General features: G+C 40.2%; 1 protein-coding gene across 1 annotated transcript in view; it reads right to left on the bottom strand.

Moving 5' to 3' along the window:
* LOC129656588 (regulator of G-protein signaling 5) overlaps nt 1-21,819 on the bottom strand; it is a 57,390-nt gene that overhangs the window by 20,384 nt on the left and 15,187 nt on the right. Inside the window, exons 2-3 of the mRNA XM_055587234.1 lie at nt 7,854-7,964; nt 432-493 (exon numbers count right to left, since the gene is read on the bottom strand). Coding sequence (XP_055443209.1) covers nt 432-493; nt 7,854-7,964 — 173 coding nt within the window. The remainder of the gene's footprint in view (nt 1-431; nt 494-7,853; nt 7,965-21,819) is intronic.

Raw genomic sequence — 21,819 nt, 5'->3', positions numbered from 1 at the left:
TGGTTCCAAAAGCAATTAATAGCAATTTGAAATACCACCCAAACCATGCCTCAGAGTTTAGTGATATGTACACTGATACACCCAATCCATATCAAGCCATTATGAGGCCAAGCTTGAAGATGCAGTGTCTCTATTTTACTGATGAAAATTTTAAGACGAACAGAGGTCAAACTACTAGCTCTGCTCATTCAAGTAAGCAGGACAGATGGGAATAAAACTTGTACTCAGGAGCCCTCCAGACAACTCATTTTCACATTCTCCCAAGATGAGCTAGATAATCATACTCCCTTGGCATCCTTCCAAAGTTGAAGAGATATCAAAATTTGAGAAGAAGGCACTGGCAACCTAAAGCTGCCCTTTTTTGGCCTCTTTCCCCTGACCTTTATAAAAATAATTCAAATTTACGGTTGTTCTTTTTTCCCCAAACTTACAATTATTCTGCAGGAGCTTGTCCAGGGAATCACGCCACTGCAGGGCCTCGTCCAGCGAGGGTCTAAATTAAGCATTAGGAAAGAAAAAAGGAGACAGAAAAAGTTGCATTAGAAGAAAGTTAACCACATACACCAACAATGACTTGGACCTGCTTTTCTTTGAAATGTTATAGTTGATGACATTCTCAGAAAAAGAGAGTTACAGTTGTTTTATTCTGATCAAGTGAGTTTGATGAGCTGGGTTTGATTTCCTACATCTATCTTGCATATTTTCATCTTTGTTGAACAATTTGGTTAGGGCTGTCCCTTTTCAGAATCAGAGTGTATTTGTCATGAAGCTGTGTCTTGATATTCTTGAGTATCCCATGACAATGTCTCCAATTGTGGTCTTTCCTTTCCAAATGTAACTGAATAAAATCCAATTTTCCTACTATGGGTCTTGAACTCATGTTTCCTGCTTCATCAGGGCTACACTTTAAACACCAATTTAATCTACAGAGAGCATTTTTTTTTTCTGATCATTGCAGGATTTATTCATTTTAAACATGCCTTTTCTCCCTAGCTTACAAGGAAATCTGCTTATTAAAGCTACAGAACTCCCAGTGGGAGATTATATGCTGACAACCAAGATTTTAGAATCCAATAAAAAATAGATAAAACTGAATCTCAAATAATACAAACAAATCATGGGTACAAACTAAAGCATGCATTTAGGAAGAAGTTTGTACTGCACATTTATAACCAGGGGCCCATGAGGCTCAGCCCTAGCCTGAGGTCACTCAAAGAGCATTTCTTTCACATTGACAGCCAGTTGCCATCTCACTGGGGCTGATGGAAGACGCAAGGCATGAAGCTGCCTCCTGGTGGGAATATTACCATAGCAAGTCTACACTGAAAAAAATCTGGAATTAAAAAAAAATGTGGGGGGTACTTCTCTGGTAGCCCAGTGGTTAAGACTCCGTGCTTCCAGTGCTGGGAATGTGGTTTGATCCCTAGCCCGGGGATGTGGTTCGATCCCTACTAAGGTCTCATATGCCGCATATCATCGCCAAAAAGTTTATTAATTTATTTTTTTTAATTTTATTCATTTTTATTTTTTATTTTTTAATTTTATTTTATTTTTAAACTTTACAATATTGTATTAGTTTTGCCAAATATCGAAATGTATACCTGTGGCGGATTCATTTTGATATTTGGCAAAAAGTTTTTTTAAATGCAGGTTCATTTTCCTGCCCAAACAAAACAGGATAATTTTTTTTTTTCCCCAAGATTTACTCTTTCTGAAAAGAAAATGGTGAGACTGTGAATCAGTTCACTTCAGTCTCTCAGTCATGTCCAACTCTTTGTGACCCCATGAACCGCAGCACACCAGGCTTCCCTGTCCATCATAACTCCCAGAGTCCACCCAAACTCATGTCCATTGAATCGGTGATGCCATCCAGTCATCTCATCCTCTGTCGTCCCCTTCTCCTCCTGCCCCCAATCCCTCCCAGCATCAAAGTCTTTTCCAATGAGTCAACTCTTTGCATGAGGTGGACAAAGTACTGGAGTTTCAGCTTCAGCATCAGTCCTTCCAGTGAATGTTGAGGATTGATTTCCTTTAGGATTGACTGGTTGGATTTCCTTGCAGTCCAAGGGACTCTCAAGAGTCTTCTCCAACACCACAGTTCAAAAGCATCAGTTTTTCGGTGCTCAGCTTTCTTCACAGTCTAACTCTCACATCCATACATGACCACAGGAAAAACCATAGCCTTGACTAGACGAACCTTTGTTGGCAAAGTAATGTCTCTGCTTTTCAATATGCTATCTAGGTTGGTCATAACTTTCCTTCCAAGGAGTAAGCGTCTTTTAATTTCATGGATGCAGTCACCATCTGCAGTGATTTTGGAGCCCAAAAAAATAAAGTCTGACACTGTTTCCACTGTTTCCCCATCTATTTCCCCAAAAGTGATGGGACCAGATGCCATGATCTTAGTTTTCTGAATGTTGAGCTTTAAGCCAACTTTTTCACTTTCCTCTTTCACTTTCATCAAGAGGCTTTTTAGTTCCTCTTCACTTTTTGCCATAAGGGTGGTGTCATCTGCATATCTGAGGTTATTGATATTTCTCCTGGCAATCTTGATTCCAGCTTGTGCTTCTTCCAGCCCAGCGTTTCTCATGATGTCCTCTGCATATAAGTTAAATAAACAAGGTGACAATATACGGCCTTGACGTACTCCTTTTCCTATTTGGAACCAGTCTGTTGTTCCATGTCCAGTTCTAACTGTTGCCTCCTGACCTGCATATAGGTTTCTCAAGAGGCCGGTTAAAATAAGCCAAAAATGGGAGTAACATACCTGATTAAGTAATCTTTAGTGGTTTAATTTTCCTGACTAGAAACACAGATGTAATGAATCAAAAACTCAACCAGAATTCCTTGGAAATTTATTTTTAACAAGAAACTAACTTCTCACCTCCCTTTTTCTTCTGATTAGTATAAAGGAACACAGGGAGGAGAGAGGAGAAATGACATGAGGAAGGAATTACAAGCATGCCCCTATATTTTTCTGCCTCATTTTATTTCTAACCAGAAAATGAGCTATTTTCTACAAGTCAATAAGTCCTATGGGCTCTTCTATATTACCTCATACTGAGAATTTTTCCTTTGCATATACTATTTTGTACCTACAGTTTTTCACAAATGGCCTTATCCATCTTAATTTTTTCACTACAGTGGGTTTAATGTTATGCATATGACACCCACCAAGTCTTTATTGATTGCTGACAGAAACAAGAAGACATTAAATAATTGAACAAAAGAAACAGAGCAAAGGGAAGACTGAATTGGCTTCTGATTTTATAAATACCTTTGTATAATGAAGTCACCTTCCTGTCCTCCATCTCCTCAGGGTAGTGTGGAGGGGCACAGGGAGAAGAAATGGCAAGAGCAGGCGCACCAAACTCAGGCACGTTACCACATCCAATTTGTCTCAAATGGTCTTGCTAGAATGAGGCTAATGGTCACTATCAGCAGCACATCACAGCCAAGATTAAATTCCTGAAAACGATGTGTGCAGAACTTGCTTGGGGGTAATATTAGTCCAAATTGATTCAAGGACACAGTCAAGCAGAACACATCCCCCACAGCATGAAGCCCAGTACTCTGATTACCAGCCTAGGAGATGCCACAGGTTCATCCTGTCCTGATTCTCAGAATTTGCCATTAAGTCTGACTTCTTTGAAATGAGATAGGTACAGATCTAAATGACCAGTAAGTATCCTGGTTTACAAGGTCATTGCTGACCACAGAAAGTGGGCATGGAGTTTCTGTCTGTGGATTTGGAGGAGAGGAGGAAACCAGTCCAAATGAAAGGCAAGATAAACATTTATAGAGATGCTTAACTGTTTTATAATAGCCAGTGTAAATGCCACTTGGTCCAGGAAGTGATGATCTCAACTGGAAGAGCTCTCTTCCTCTACTTAACTCTTATCACGTTTACTTTCTGAATCTCCTACAAGGCAATGATACTCACTGCCTAGATGCCATAGCTTGTCAGTCACAGAGAGATTTTTTCCATTCTACTTGCTGATGGTGCATTCCCTGCAGTATTAATCTACCCTGCAATATGCATGTCAGATTAATGCATAAATTAATAATGGTTCAGTTTGCCCAAGTTTAGTCTAATTGATGAAAGCTACAAATTACCCAAAAACTTAGAGTACAAATATTTTAGCCCCATGAACCATGACTATAGTTATAAGCAACTCTGGCACTTCCCTAACTAGAACCATGGGAGAATATTTTATTCTCTCTAAGCACTGGTGGTTTTCTTTTTTATTTTATTCATAAAAAAAAAATCTACATAGTCTCTGGCACATATTTAAACTTGCTTGATAGTGTTCTCGCTCTTGACAAGAAAAATGAAATCCAGGTTATTTATGGGCATTTAAGTGCCTGTTCAGCTCTTCCTTCTTTCCTGCAATATGTCTGCTCATGTCCAGCCTCAAGTTCATAGACATTTATTGAGATTTCACCCCAGGACCAACAGTGACCTAAGCACCGTGGATGGGGATACATATAAACACACCTGCCACTTTTTGATGTCTATTCACGGGTTAGACATTGTGCATCCATCTTTAATCCTCACAACAAAGCTCACTCTGCAGTATACCAGGCTGGAGTATGTGTAGGACAACACTTTCTAATTGTTCTCTCCTATGCAATCAGTCCATTCTGAAGAAGATCAGCCCTGGCATTTCTTTGGAAGGAATGATGCTAGAGCTGAAACTCCAGTACTTTGGCTACCTCATGTGAAGGTGAGGTGACTCATTGACTCATTGGAAAAGACTCTGATGCTGGGAGGGATGGGGGCAGGAGGAGAAGGGGACGACAGAGGATGAGATGGCTGGATGGCATCACTGACTCGATGGACATGAGTCTGAGTGAACTCTGGGAGTTGGTGATGGACAGGGAGGCCTGGCGTGCTGCGATTCATGGGGTCGCAAAGAGTCAGACACGACTGAGCCACTGAACTGAACTGAACTGATGCACAGGCTAAGAACTTTTACATGTACAGGTCATTCTAGAGTTATAAAGTGGTAAAACAATAACAAAAAAGTAGGTAAAAATTAGTGACCTTGACAGAGAGAAATAGAACATCTAAAATATAAAATAAACTATAAAAATATCTACATCATCTCCTGAGCATTTTGCAATTGATTATTTCATGAGCCATGATAACAGTTATTGTAAGCTATATATTCATGGTTTCATGACATGTTTATTGTTCATTATGAGGACCTATAGTGGAGTGTTATGGAATGCTCACATATAGAGGGAGGGCAAAAGTGGGAGCCCTTAGAGAGAGAGAGGGCAGGGGGAGAATTTAAAGTTAGAAGTTAAGGAGGAGAGATTTAAGATGGCCAACTGGTGAGCAGAGTCAAATTCAGCCCACAAGTCAGGAGTTAGCCCTTAATGATAACAGTTTCAGTGAAGTAGTAAGGTTTCGACCTGTTAAAGGGAGTTAAAGAAGAAATGGAAAGCAGTAATTTTCCATTCCTAGAGTTACCCAATGAAAGCAAAAGGAAGGGATAGGAATAGAAGAGGTGAAGTGCTTGTTGCTGAGGGTGGCAGGGTGCACGTTTTTAAGACTGGAGCATGGTACTTGTTTGTTTTATTGGAAAACAGTCCAGAGGGGGAAAAAAGCAGTCAAGAGCACTAAAATGGTAACAGAAGCTGGCCTTGGGCAGGAGAGATATAGGCAACTTTTTTTTCCAATGGTTCAATTTTTTTTTTTTCTAATGAGAGGAATGAAATTATATTTAAAATAGAGAAAATGCTTTTTTAAAAGGGATTGCTTTTTTTTAAAAGATGAGAGGAGTTAAAAATACCTTCCATCCGGAGAAAGTCTATTTTCTCCTCTGAGATTTATTTTCTTCTCCTTGAGAACAACGTGGGTAAAAAGAAAAAAATACAGAGAATCTTGAAAGTGAGGAGAACAGAGATCAGTTGAGCTCATGCAGAACACAGTCTTCTCCTGCTAGTTAAAAGGCATGGAAATGTGCCAAATATTAGGTGGTGAAAGGGGTTTAGGAGTTTGGCAGAAGATGGGAAAGCTTTGTAGTGGTCACTGTTAAAAATGAGTAAGAGACACACAAATATTCTCTAAGGATAAGAAGGATTTTTCCAAAACAATTCAAACTTCTGGAAGAAAAAGGGGGCTGGAAGACAAGAGAAGAAAATAATCCAGTAAATGTGAGCCTCAGGTTTTCTTCCAAAACTGCTTCTCCCTGAATCCCTGTTCAGCCAAATATTTCAAGTATCTATGTGGGATATTAAAGCCGAGAATCAAAGCAGGAAATGTAGCCCTATATTTATTTTTTAAAAGTTAATTCCAACAGATCAATAACCTCCACATTGTTTATTTCGAAACAGACTTTTTGATCTTCTGCTATAATGAAATATGGTTCTTATTCTCTCCCAGTGCTTGGTTCCTGCTCTCCACATTAAATTAACTTCCCTTTTTCTAAATGCAGAAAACTCAATTATGCCTCACTTCCAGTTTGGGATCACTTTGAAGTAATAAAAGGAGGAGAGTGGAAATATCCACTTAGATTGATGAAAAAAAAATTTGAAAGGAATAACCCATCTCTCTAGCTCCCAACCAATCCAGCTACATTAGTGGAAAGGTCATTTGGAGAAAAGATTGGCCAATTTATACAAATGTTAAATTTTAAAAGAAATGGATGTTCAAAGGCATTCCTCTATTTTTACCACACTTCTGTGATCTCTGCAAAGCTTTTAGGTAGTAGAGTGAAGGGTCTTGAATACATTTAGCTCTTCTTCTCACTTTCCTTTCTTGATTTTAGGGGTGTCATTGTTTTAAAGAGAAGATGGAGTGCATTTGTCTAGTCAGTCATCGGCTGTGTATTTAGTGGACCAACAGTAAATACCGTGAATGCTGTGAGTAGTGATGCTGCTGCTGCTACTTCTAAGTCGCTTCAGTCGTGTCCGACTCTGTGCGAACCCATAGACGGCAGCCCACCAGGCTCCTCCATCCCTGGGATTCTCTAGGCAAGAACACTGGAGTGTGTTGCCATTGCCTTCTCCAATGCATGAAAGTGAAAAGTGAAAGTAAAGTCACTCATTTGTGCACAACTCTTAGCGACCCCATGGACTGCAGCCTACCAGGCTCCTCTCTCCATGGGATTTTCCAGGCAAGAGTACTGGAGTGGGCTGCCATTGCCTTGTTAAGTTCCAGTAATATCAATGAAATTGTGGATTAGGTTCACTGCCGTAACATCTTGAATCTTTGGAATTATAGTTTCCCTCCATGCCTAAATATGTGGGGGCGGTAGGGGAGGACTGCAGAAGTCCTATAGAAATATTAATTTATGGACTAGGGAAGAGCTGTTTGATGTGCTTTAAATAGAAGCATCTGGTCAAGTATTCATTCATTTCCTCTGTGGGACCTTGAAGGGACAATGTGTTGGAGAAGAAACTATTAGACTTAATGGTTTCTCTTGATGCCAGCCTCTTCTTGAGTGAACTGTTCCCACTTATATCTCCCTGCTGAGGAAGCAGTCTTGGATATTTCCTGAGCAGGTGAGCATCCGGTCATCGTAATTAATTGGATCAAGAATGCTCACCTCACCCAAGGACAGCAAGTGAACAGGTATTTTAAAACATACTTACGATGTCCCAAGATGAGGTCTTATCTTTTTTGTTTAAGCATCCTGCCAGTAATCAATATTATGCTCCATATACAGGAGAGTGTAAAAAAAAAATAAAATCCTGCTTATCAATACAAACCAACTCTCTGAGGACTCTTATAATTCTTGATGAGTCACTGAAGGGAGTAGTTCTACAGAGGGATGGTTCTCTCCACTTGAAGAATAGCCATCCTCCAGAAGTAGAGAGTGTAATCCATAATCATGACTCACTTCTGGGTCTTGGCTGGCTTCTCCGGCTTCTCATTGTATGGAATGATAAGGTCAATGGCAGATTCCGGCTTTTGGAGGAGAATTCCCAACTTGATCTTAATCTCCTTGGCCCTGAAAAATGAGACATATGAGGGGAAAAGGACATTGCATCAGCATAGAGATCTAAAAAAGAGACTTCTTTGCATGTCAGAGAAACAAAAATGAAGAAAAAAACCATTTCACTGTGGTGGTGGAAAGAATACTAAAATAGAAATTGGGTTACATAAATTCTAATAACACTTATCAAGCTCTTAAAACATCCGTGGATAATACGTGTTATCTCATTTTAATCTCAATTGTTTCATATGTATTTTTTCACATTATATATAGCAGATAGTATAGTATTCCCACTTTACAGATGAAGAAACTGATGACAGAGAATTCAAATAACTTAAGATAACCCAGCCAGTATGTGATAGAAATGGCCCTCACCCCCAGCTGTCTGATTTTAAATTCACAAGTGCAATTCACTGTTTGCCTACCAGGGCTCTGGTCCTAGCTCTGGCACTAATTAGACACGTAACATTTGGAAAAAGGTACTCATTTTTTTTTTTTTTTATTGCCAGACCTCAGTTCCCTCATCTGTAAAATGACAGTTAACCTAGATGTTTCCTTTAGCCATTTCCAGCTATAAAGTTAAATTATTCTGCTTTATGATTAATTCTCTATATAACTTTTTTTATATGATTTTTTGCACCCCCTTGCCCATTGTTCCACAGTGGCTCTTGTAGCAGTATCCTCTATGCAGAAAGCCTTCAGTAGATGAGTATTAATTATCAATGGACCGACTGTAACAGCATTATACTACTCCTTTCTGTCTTCAACATTTCAGTGAATATATGTAGTCAGAAGTCTGGGTATTTCTCCGTCCTAGGATACAACTCTTTTTATGCCCAGTTTCAAAACTAACTTCCTAAATTACTCATTATTTTCTCACAAGTCTGAATTCTTAAAGCGCCAAGCAGATCTTAAAAATGAATCCATATGACAAGCCACTGTATATTGAGAGACCCAAAAAGCTGCCCTCTCGCTGCCAGCTTAGCACCTCACTCATGCTTTTAAGATACGGTTTATCATATTGCAGGACTTCCTGGTGGCTCACTGGTGAAGAATCTGCCTGCTGGTGTAGGAAATGCAGACTTGATCTCTGTCTGGGAAGATCCCCTGGAGAAGGAAATGGCAAGCCACTTCAGTATTCTTGTCTGGGAAAATCCTATGGACAAGAGGAGCATGGCAGGCTACAGTACACGAGATCGCAAAGAGATAGGCGTGACTTAGCGACTGAGCAATTATCATATTGCATTATGGTTACTGACTCATGTGTCTGTTTCTCAAGCTGGATATAAGACCTCTTTGCAGGAGGGAATTGAGTCTTAAATACCTTTTAACTCCTGTGTATAGCACGAAGCTTGGCAGCATAGCCAACTTTCAAAAATATTTGCCAAAGTGAACTAAACATATCTTGATTTTTGTTCCTTACACATCTGCTAACATTTATCTCCCAGTCAATGCTGATCATAATCAAAGTCTCAGAGAGTTGTAATGGGATTGTGAAGTCATGTTGTGGTCTGATAGAATTGTGTTACTATAAACACACTTTCTTCATCCATTCACGTGAAGATGGTACTGAGGCAATTAAAAAATATAAAATACATGAGATTAGCAATTATGGCCACTAGGGAGAAACAGGAAATATACTGTATAACTTTATAAAATCATAGATATTCAATCATATCATAGGTTCCTTTAGTATAGTAAATGTGATTTTGGAATTATTGGTCACTTTCAGTGTCTTTTCCTTTTCAGTTCTTCCTGCTTCTCTTCTTTCCCTGAGACCCACTGTCTGGCATAAACCAACTCAGGTACCACACTATAGCAGCTTGAACTCAGCTGTGTACAACATTATGGCTGAATTGAGAATGTTCTGCTAAGCGAGCTTATATAAAACATGAAAAGAAGAATAAGTATCAGTTTGATTCCAGACTTTATAAGTTGCTTAAATTATCTAACGTTTAGTTTTTTGCCTAGAAACTGGGATTAATAAAATAGTACATACTCATAGAATTTTGTAATGATTTAATACACTAATGCATGTGAATCCCTTAGAGCAGCATTTGGCTGCTTCAAAGTTAGTTCTAACTACACAATCATTCTTTTCCAGCCAAATTCAAGCCATGTTCCCTAGCTTTGAGTACCAAAGTAAAATATTCAAAAACTTCCCACATGTTACTAAGAATTAATACATCCACTTCCTCCCATATTCTACCTCTAGAGACAAGAACTGCCAATTTTATATTTATCTGAAGGAAGAAAACAGTATTTGGCTGTGAAAATGCTGGCCATGTGTGTGGCTACCCTCTGCTGGCCAGTGTGTAGAACTACAACCAGAAACACTAGGCTCACCTTTTCAAGACAGGATAATCTACTTAGACCTTGAAGAGTTCCATCCAGAATACCTCTCCTCCTGGTCCCATAAGCCCCTCACTTCCTGACCATAGGAGAAGGCGTGAAGCAATTGTTTCACTCGACCCAACGGTTCACTCACCAATATTTAGATAAAGATTATCTGTGCTGTGCTTATTTGTGTCCGACTCTCTGCGACCTCATGGACTACAGCCCAACCAGGCTTCTCTGTCCATGGGAATTCTCCAGGCAAGAATACTGGAGTGGGTTGCCATGCCCTCCTCCAGGGGATCTTCCCAATCGAACCGAGGTCTCCTGCATTGCAGGCAGCTTCGTTGCCATCTGAACCACCAGGGAATGGTTCTCATGTTTTGCTTTTTCCCCTACTCAACTTCTATATCTTTTTCTCTTTTGCTCCACTTGCCTTTGTAAAAAGGCAGAGAGATATTTGTGTTTGATTTGCCTAGTCAAAGAGTAAGTTGGACACGAACAGGTTATTAGAATGAAGGTGTTGAACATTTTAAGATTTCGTTTATTCATTCCTACTTTGCTCCTTGATCGTGTTTACTGTGGCATCAGTATGCAGAAAACAAACACTCAGAGAGTTTTGGCTTTACCTGCAAGGTGCTGACAGCCTATTGACATCTCAAGCTTGTGAACGAGCACAGTGGCTGTTCAAGAAGAAGGCAGCAGAGCATGGTGGAGGAGCCCAGCGCTCACGAGGAGGAGCCAGGAGGGCTTCTCAGAAAGGGCAAGGGTGGAATAGCAGTCAGCAAGGTGGGCAAGACAAGGCTGGGATTTCTGGGGTAGGAAGAGAATGTTCATATCATTTAAAAGCGTTAGTCGCTCAGTCATGTTTGACTCTTTGTGACCCCATGAACTGTAGCCCTCCAGGCTCCTCTGCCCATGGAATTCTCCAGGCAAGAATACTGGAGTGGGTTCCTATTCCCTTCTCCAGGGGATCTTCCTGACCCAGGGACTGAGCCTGACTCTCCCACGTTGCAGGCTGATTCTTTACTGAGCCACTAGGGAAGTCCATTTGAAGGGGTGCAAAAGTGCTTCTGCATTGCCTGAGTGTAAAGTAATTGGAGAGAGCAGAAAGCAATATTGATGAAGTATGTTCACTCTGTCTCCCCTTCCTGATAGAAGGATGGATGAGAGAGGAACCTCTGTATAGTATGCAGCCTTCAGCAAATTCTGTATGAAAGACCGAAAAGAGGTAAAATTATTGAAAGTTGCCTTCAAAGAGGTGGCATCCTATCTTATAAACCTGTTTCAAATTTTTCTTTGCTAACTCTTTCAGATGCATTTACTCATTTAAAAATACTGTCTATAACTGGTGGTTAAATTCTCCAAGACATCCTGTAAAAGCCTTTTAAAACCAGAGTGAATCAGAACCCTTGTATAATTTTATCTATATCATTATTAAACTTGTCTTTTTGAAAGGTAATCTAGAAATCAACTGCTATTTATAATATTGCCTATAGAAAATCACATTTCACTTCCTCAAAGCAGTGAAACACATGAGAACATAAGATTCCTCTTTTCCTCATACTTGCCCTGGGGATGTAAGGCAGAAAGGAGATGCAGTGCTTCAGAAAATACTTCTTTCTATTGTTTAGTGTAGGTTTCACATGTATGACGTTAAAATGTCAGCTTACTTGAGAAGTCTGTTTGATTGAATTAGGATTTTGAGAGAATACAGAGTGAATAATATTACTGTTTTTCTTATAAAACAATAAAGGTTTAAAAGCTGAACAGTTTGATGCTGAGGTAGAAACCACTTGAAATACCTTACTCTTTGGAAGAATAAACAGAGTTACTACATTTGTTTTTCTCAAGATTCCTGGATTACTTTCACTCCACTTTCACCCCTTCCCCCCACCATAGTGACACACACAGATATGGGAATGAAACAACAACTGGAAAATAAAGCAAAACAAAAGCTCAAACCTTTCTATTTATTTTCCCCTTTAAAACATAAGGCTTCCCCGTGGCTCAGCTGGTCAGAAATCTGCCTGCAATGTGGGAGACCTGGGTTGGATCCCTGGGTTGGGAAGATCCCCTGGAGAAGGGAAAGGCTACCCACTACAGTATTCTGGCCCGGAGAATTCCATAGACTGGATAGTTCATGGGTTTGCAGAGTCAGACAACTGAGCAACTTTCACTTCACTTTAAAAGCAAGCTTGAATGTATCTGACATTCATTTAATGTCAAAACAACTCCATCCAGAGGAGGAAACTTTCTAATGTGACTTCACCTCAGTCCTTGGCTCTATTTGACCGCCCACCAGGCAGTTTTCCTAGCTTTATTACATTAAGGCTTGTTAACAGGAACCAAGTCATATCGCCTCTCGTCTCACCCCCAACCTCGCTATCTTTGGTTTTACAAAGAAAAACTTGTTTTGAAATAAAATCATTGTAAATGCCTGGGTGAAAATTTTAATTAAGGGTTCAGAGGAAGATAATCTTTTCCCTAGATGACTCACATTACTGATTTCAAACTGAAAAGAGTTTGAATAATTGTATGGTTGTGAAATTTTAAATCTGTCCCTTGTGTGGGTATGTTTTCAGAAGGCCCTGGGTCACCTCAGTCCTTCCGACTAATTGGTAAATTGAGGGAAAGCTGTTACCTTAAAAGGTGAATAAGTGTGGGAAACAGTACAAGCAATCACTAAAACAAAAATGTAGCAGAATATTTAAAAATGCAATTATGTTCAAATAAACTTTGTCAATAACCAACCATATATAAAGTCCTGTGCTGGGTGTTTCAAGGGTTACAAAGATGTCCCTTGCCTAAGAGACACGTGGGACAGATGAGTGTAAGACACATACATGTAAATTATTTGCTAGATACTTTGATAATCATGGATAAAAGTGGAGGAGATATATTAAAAAAAAAAAAGTAGGCCCTAGCCTCAAGGAGCTCCAATGTGATAATGTGAAAACCATATAATGGCAGGCACGTGCTCCAACAGCTGCTCCTACTGTATTCTCTAGAGCCCTCTGTATTGTTCATTTGTGGTCTTTGTCAATTTACATTATATCTCTGCATATTTATTTGAGTACCATCTGTCCCTCTCCCAGTAGAATGTCAGGTCCCAAGAAGAGGGTTAATATCTGTTTTGTTCACAACTTCAGGTTCAATACTCAGCCCAGGGCCTGGCACTTTACAGGCATGTAATAAGGATTTACTATGTAAAGCGATGAATCAGTAAATGAATGAATGAATTGCTAGGTTATAGTAAAACTGCATTTTGGAGTGGGTGGGTGAAATCCTGGGATGAAGCACAGAAGAAGTCATCAAGGACTAGACTGTCTCTGCTTTGGTTAACTGGGGAGAGGGTAGAGTCATTAAATGACTAGAAAGACTCTCACTGAATTCAATTTCTGTCTGAGAAGTTGGAAACAGACAAGTGAGGGCTCAAACTGAGTCTGCTCTTCAGTCCCTCACACCAGGTAGAAAAGGCAGGCAGGGTAATTACAGTCATTAACAGTCTGACTATAATCCATTATGAGGCCACAATTTATCAGGTTTTACTTAAACAGAAGTAGCCCCGAGGCACGGACTAGTTCTGAGGTTGGATGTATGTTTTAAACAGCCGGGAAAGAAGACAGGATGGAAGAAAATCAGGAAGTATAGGACAGGATTTTACAATACATTTCCAAAAGAAGTGTTCTAACCTGTTCCCTATCAAGGACAATCCAATTTTAAGCCAATCCAACTTAGATCTGTGTTGCAGACTTAAATCTGTGTTGCCGGACACAGGAAGGTGAGCTCATCAGTGAAGCACGTCTGTTCCGGGCTGCTGCCTCCTGAAGAAACACTACAAACCTTGTTTCTACAGGGGCAAAAAGGACATGACCTTTCTTGGCTCCAAAAAAGAAATGTAATAAATACCCATGAAAGATAAATAAAAGTTCCTAAAGCATTGATTTGCAATAAGACCACAGCTGGAGAGTACTGGCAACCGGATCTGAAAAGCAGAGGAATAAAGGAGCTCTCTGAGTTCTTGCTGCCGAGATCCGAGTCATGTAGACAGAACCCCAGCAGAGGCTGATGGAAAGAAGGGGGCCCAGGGTGTGTGTTCACTGTGCTGAACCCACCTAGAGAGATTCATTTGGTTCAAGACTGGACAAGCCCTCTTGTTGGCTGTTCATTTAAAACTTGATATCAGTAGAGTTTGTCTCTCATGAGAGACAAGGGTGATCTTGAAAAACTTCAGAAGAACATAAGGAAACATCACTGGAAAATCAGGTCAATTCTGAAACTCCACAGGATCCCCCTTAAAACCAAGATTGATTCTCACGTGCAGGGAGAAGGCCCTCCAGGGTTATTTTGGTGGAGAGAGAATGTATAATTTTGGTATCTACCATTTTCCTGAAATAACCTTCTTCTACCTGGACTAAAGAAAATCCACTCGTTGCTTATCAGAAAGTGGAAGAGTAACTTACTAATGCACTGAGATACCATGTTAAAGCATGCATTTATTTTTTTTTTACCTGACATATATTATTAATATGATACATTATGGAAAATGACTCTAGGTTACTTAATATGAAATACTCCTTAGTGGTCCCAATGATAGAATGATGAAGAAAATGCTAAAGCATACACAGTATTATTATTACTCATGCATTAGGATATAACTCCAAAGTGACATCTCCATTTCCAGACACAATTGAATCATCCTTGGTAGCGCTTTAAGTGTTCACTTATATTAAATCAATTAAATAGCCAGCACTGTCCCACTATAAGATGGCTAAAAAAAATTGAATTGACAATGTCTGTTGTGCCCAATGGATGCAAAGAAGTTACATTTGTCTATTGTAACCTCTCAACATTTAATGTTTTCTGATCTCTTCATTTGGGCTTCCCAAGTGGCTCAAGCGGTAAAGAATCCGCCTGCTAATGCAGGGGACCCAAGACATTGGTTTGATCCTTGGATGGGGAAGATCTCCTGGAGAAGGAAATAGCAATCCACTCCAGTAATTCTTGCCTGGAAAATCCCAGGGACAGAGGAGCCTGGCGGGCTACAGTCCATGGGGTCACAATGAGTCGGACATGACTGAGCACACGCACACACGCACACAACCTCTTCTTTCAGTAAGTTCTCGTAATAACAGCTACTTTCATTCTTATGCTCAAATTCCTAACTGTCCCAGATTAACTCAGCATCAGGGCCCTAGACAGGCAACTGCAGTAAAAGACTATGGACCTCATCTACAAGCTGACTGACTTTATTTCATAGATTCACATTGAGATAGAAAAGACCCGCCTTAGTAGCTTCTCCTTTTGCTCACTTATTTATTCAACAAATTAAAAGTATGTTTATTAAATGCTTGCCATGTGCCATAGACTATCACAGGTTTTGAAATTCTTGTGAAACAAAAAGACAAGATCTTCTCACAGAGTTTATGTTTCAGTTGGGTGAGACAAACACAAAATCAGGAATCCAAACAGTGAAATGAAAACTTTCAGCTGCTTGTAATTGCTACCGTGTGACACTATGTAAGCATTAGCTTCAACTATTTGCCCTAATCACAGTGGTCAGCAGGCTTTTGAAAAAGCCCACAGGGTGGCTGCTGTAGGTACCTTAGTTGTCCTTACAGAGGGCAGGCCCCATCAGATGCCTCGTCAATTACCAGAGCACGTTAGAAGTGAGCTTTTACTCACAGATTTTTTCATTAGAGAATGGGCTCTCTACAGTCACAATGATAGTCAAGTCATTTGTACTGGTGATACTATTGTGGAAACTCACATCAACCCCATAGAAAGGTTGCTGGGGCTGCTGCTAAGTCGATTCAGTCGTGTCCGACTCTGTACGACCCCATAGATGGCAGCCCACCAGGCTCCCCCGTCCCTGGGATTCTCCAGGCAAGAACACTGGAGTGGGTTGCCATTTCCTTCTCCAATGAATGAAAGTGAAAAGTGAAAGTGAAGTCGCTCAGTGTTGTCCAACTCTTAGCGACCCCATGGACTGCAGCCTACCAGGCTCCTCCATCCATGGGATTTTCCAGCCAAAAGTACTGGAGCGGGGTGCCATTGCCTTCTCCCACAGAAAGGTTATAAGGAAGGTTATAAGGTTAGAGATGGCAGCTGTGACTTCATTCCTAAGTAGTCCTATATCCCCTTGATTCAGAGGTTTCTTGTTGGCTGATACCAGCTACAAAGGTATTAGAATCCCATCTCAGGGGCCTCCCTGGTAGCTCAGGGGTAAAGAATCCACCAGCCAATGCAGGAGACACAGGTTCTATCCCTGGTCTGGGAGATCCCATATGCTGAGGAACAACTAAGCCCGTGTGCTACAAATACTGAGCCTGTGCTCTAGAGACGTGGAGCCCCCATGCCACAACTACTGACGTCTGTGCGCCAGAGCCCAGGCTCCACAATAGGAGAAGCCACTGCGATGAGAAGCCTACGCGCCACAACTAAAGAAAAGCCTGCAGCAATGAAGGCCCAGCACAGCCAAAAAAAAAAGAATCCCAGCTCAGAATTTTATTGTCAGGGTGAAATTTTCCTGCAAGTTATAGTCAGAGCACAAAGAATAAGCCTTTATTAAAAGTACACAACAAGTTGTGTACATATTTTGCACCAATGTTAACAATTATATGCCTAAGTAAGTATGGAACATTGGGTTTCATTATACATATGGTGATCTTGCCTTTATAAGCTGGTAGTGAAGCTGTGCAGAAAGAACTAAGCATCATCCACCACTAACCAGTAATAGCTAGCTACAGTTATCTACAAGAAGAACCTAAGAGTGACAGGAATAAGTTGATTTAGGCTAGTTTTCAATAGCCACTTACAATCTATGGCACCTTAGGCAAGTTATATAATGTCTCTTGGCCTCAGTTACATCATCTGTAAAATGAGGAAGACATTACTACGTATGTGCTGTAAAAAGTTTCCATGTGGTATGTATGAGATGATGCATGCAAAAGTTAGCCCAGTGCCTAGCACATACATGGCACGCAATGCATGGCAACCATCATCATCATCTCTACTTATTTAACACCCATCTTGTTTTGCCTAGTATTACAGTTTATAGCAGTTACTCTTAACTTCTAGGATGTTAGTATTTGATTTCATTAAGCTCCTTTTCTCTTCATGGGATGAGTGAATTATATGCCCTAAACACTACTTTCCTGGTGAAATCACAAAGATACTAAAGCCTGAGAACTGGGAAAAGTCAGAAGCAATTTCTGGTGACTCTATACTGGGGAAGATAGAAGGAAAGCTCCACGTTGAAAGCCAGGAAGATATTTGGGCTGCAAAGCAATGATGAAAACAGAAAGTGAGGCCCTCACTCACTTAGAGGCAGTTGGGGAAAGTCTACCTTTGTTTGTTCCCTGTCGGTCAAATGCAAGCTGGGAAGATCGATAGACCCTGATGATGCGTTCTCTTCCTCCGTCATTTGAGGGAGAAACACACTCTGTCTCTCCACATCCCTGATATTTCCAAGTGTCACTGGACTTTCATTGTAATCACATGATCCCTGAATCTAGGTGCAAGGACTCTAGCTGTGGGCAAGAGTTCCCTCCTCACAGTACACAGGCAGAGAACGAGTGGTCTGCAGCAACTCTTAAAGATAATAGTGATAACATATAAAATATTAATGAATTGAGGAGTCAGTTCATGCTTTTCTATACTAATAGTTTTTCTTCTGACTTTCAAGAAGGTAGGTGCTTCTTGAAAGGATTTGTGCTTTCTTACTTCTGAAGGAATTGTGCTGTAAGGCCAAAAGCAGGTATTGATTGAAGATAATATCTCATTTCTAGCTTTTGTTTTCCAAGACCCTAAACTCGCTGGGGAGATACACAGGTTTGATCCTCAAGAGAAATGTTGCTTTTGATAAGTGATAAAGAAAGAGGCAGAGAAACAGAGGGGAAAAGACAGAATCTCTGAGACAAGTTTACAGGACTCTGGTTTAGGGTTCTCTAGCTAATCAACAGCCCCACTCTTCCCTGCCACACACACACATTTGTGGGACTCCAGGGAAATGCCAGGATCACAGAGAGGGACAGCTATATGGTGCTCATAATGAGACTTGACCTTTTTAGTCCTGGAGCTCCCGGCTTCACTCAAGCTAATACCCAGACACAAGCAAGGTTCTTGGAATGACTTCAAGGCATTATGATGCTTAAAAAAAGAAAGATATAAATAATGATGTTGTTGTTGTTCAGCCACTAAATTGTGTCTGACTCTTTTCAACCGTATGGACTGTAGCATGCCAGACAGACTCCTCTGTCCTCCACTGTCTCCTGGAGTTTGCTCAAATTCATGTCCATTGAGTCATAAATAATGATATCCGCCTTTTGAAAATTGTTCAAAAGTCATCCTTCTATAAGTGTGAAAAAAAACCCTTAAAAAAAACCAGGAAGCATTCAGGAGAACTTACTAACCATATGGCTGATGAAACCATGGAAACTGAGCTAAATGCGGCCAACTTTCCATTGCTGAAGAAAATTCACCAAGAAAAGACAAAACCAGCTGTTGTGGATAAGCTCTAAGTCATATGACATCTGGATCAGTCCAGATGATTTCATAAGATACTTTCCAGATCTCGAGCTCCTTATTGTAGTCACAAGCAACATGTTGGATTGTGTTCAATCTTTCCCCTGCCCTTGGCAGAGAAAATACCCAACTCCTAACTGTGGCAAAACTCCCATCTCAAGTTATGTAACTGAAAGAATTTGCCAAGCAAGTAGGCTACAGGTCAAAGAGGCTGTTCTGAGAGAGAAAGTGAAGTGAAACTCTTCCCAGGAGAATCTGGCTAATGCCAAAATTAAGCAATTTTTTTTTTCCTAAAAGGCATTAGCCAGTATAGCACAGTGGTTAAGGGAATGAAGGCTGAAGTCAAACTGACCAGATTTATCTTACTATGTGTGTGACTTTTGGCAGATTTCTAAACCTTACCTTGCTTCAGTTTTCTCATCTATAAACTAGAGATACTAATGATACCTACCTCAAAAGTTTTTCATGGTGATGAAATCAGTTATTTTATATGAGATGCTTATAGTATTGCCTAGCACAGACAATGGAATCCATAAATGACAGGGACTATTATTATTATTATTTACTAACTCCTGTGCTAATGAAGGAACATGTCTACCTTATTTACACACAAAAAAGACAACTGTCAACATATAACAGTAGGGAGGAAACTTAGGAAAGAGTGAACAGTAACATTTGCCATTGACTAAACCCTGTTTTCAACTCTGTCACTAATTTGCTGGGTGAGCTTAAGAAATTTGGGTAGAAAACAAGAGATATCTTCAGTCAGAAATAAGGAGAGAGGAAGGAAACAAGTTTAGTGAGAAAACCTGTAATATCTTCTTTAGCTATTATAAACTAAGACTTCAGGATTATCATACTCAACATCTTGAGAATATAAATGAGAAAGCCAGGACTTGAGATGTGAAATGACTTGTGAATGGTACCATGGATTCCTTTTCTCTTCCATCCTCCTTCCCAACATCTCATCAGTTCAGTTCAGTTCAGTCACTCAGTCGTGTCCGACTCTTTGACACCCCTCAGACTGCAGCACACCAGGCCTCCCCGCCCATCACCAGCTCTCAGAGTTTACTCAGACTCATGTCCACCAAGTCACTGATGCCATCCAACCATCTGATCCTCTGTCATCCCCTTCTCCTCCTGCCTTCAATCTTTCCCAGCATCAGAGTCTTTTCAAATGAGTCAGTTCTTCACATCACGTGGCCAAAGTATTAGAGTTTCAGCTTTAGCATCAGTCCTTCCAATGAATATTATCCCAACTTCCCATGTTTATCTATAATTAGAATGTTCTCCTCATAATTTATAAACTCTCTGATTCACATTTGACTGTCTTCTTCATTTCCAATAGCTAATCTGTCACAAATGTTGTTCAGTCTTCCTAGAAAATTCTTTTACATGTGCCTTTTCTTCTCCATATCTAAATTTAGCACCTTTCTCCAGGCCTGAACTAGGATTCCCACTTCACCATTTCCATCTTTATACCTGAATGTATCCTACACTCACTACCAGAGTACAATTTTCTCCTTGTTTGTAATGGCTTTCTAGTATTTACGATGGTTCTCAAACTTGAATATGCACCCCAGTCACCAGCATGTCTGGTTAAAACACAGATTTCTCAGACTCATCCCAGAATTTCTCATTCAAGAGGTCTGAAGTGGGGCCAAATATATAAATTCTCTGCTCCCAGGACCACACTTTGGAGTATCTCTGATCAACTGTATCAATTTCAAACATCACTTTCTAAGCTTCTTTCCCTTAGTTCCCCAAAACTACTTGTGTACCTAATCCCAAGGGCCAACTCTTTAACCCCCAAGCACACAATCTCTGCCTTCTTCCATTCATATGATAATTAAAACTCTTCTAATGCTCTAAGACCAGAAAGATCTCATTTTTTAAATCCTGAAACCTCTGTACCTACTCCAGTCTGTAATGATTTATCTCTTCTCTAACATCAGATCACAAAACAGAGGCATATTTGATGGAGCTCACAGAGCTTTTAATTTGCTCTTCCCTTATTTTAAAAGTAAAAAACTGAGGTTTGTATAAGATCTTATCCTTAGATCTCCAGTAAGTTATGGAGTAAAGGATAGAATGCTTTTCTTCAGCTGAACTTATGGACAGAACATTTTCACCCAATTACTCTAGTTTCTCATTAATGCATATCTAAGAGTTCCATGCATATGTACTCCCAGTGAGATAACAAGCTCATTGACGGTGGGGGCCATTTTTTACTTCCTTGGTTTCCCAAAGCATCTTGAAAATAATTAAGTACTTTAAAGTTGTTCTAACTCCTAGGATGGTGTAAAGGATAAGAGTACAAGTATATACTAGTTTGTTTATATTATCTTACTTACTAGCTGAGTGACTTTGGGCAAGTTACTTAAATTCTAAGCTTCCAATTTTCTACATAAAATTGATCATATAGTTGATAATATAGTTGATTAATATATTGATAATATAATATAGTGATAATATAGTTCCTACCTCATTTATGTGTATATACGTATGTCTATATATGTTGATCATTTGCTCAGTCATGTCCTAGTCCTTGCAACCCCATAGACTCCAGCATGCCAGGCTTGCATTTTACACAACCTCCTGAAGTTTGTTCAAAGTCCTCTCTGTTGAGTCAGTGATGCCATCCAACCATGTCATCCTCTGTCACCCCCTTCTCCTCTAGCCCTCAATCATATATATCATTCCCAAGCATCATATATATATAGAGAGAGAGGAGGGGGTGGGGAGAGAGAGACACACACACACACACAGACATATATGTGTGTGTGTGTGTGTGTGTGTGTGTGTATAATGGAGCTAAATATGTCAAGGCATCAACACATTTAGGAAAGCACTTGTGTGCTAAGTTGCTTCAGTCATGTCTGACTCTTTGTGACCCTATGGACATGTAGCCCACCAGCCTCCTCTGTCCATGGAATGCCCCAGGCAAGAGTAGGTTGCCATGCCCTCCTCCAGGGGATCTTCCCGACCCTGGGATCAAACCCACATC

This window comes from Bubalus kerabau, chromosome 6, assembly GCF_029407905.1.
Source record: "Bubalus kerabau isolate K-KA32 ecotype Philippines breed swamp buffalo chromosome 6, PCC_UOA_SB_1v2, whole genome shotgun sequence".
NCBI classification, from domain to species: Eukaryota; Metazoa; Chordata; class Mammalia; order Artiodactyla; family Bovidae; genus Bubalus; species Bubalus kerabau.
Note: the sequence above shows the minus strand (reverse complement) of the source record. Positions and strands in the feature narration are given on the sequence as shown.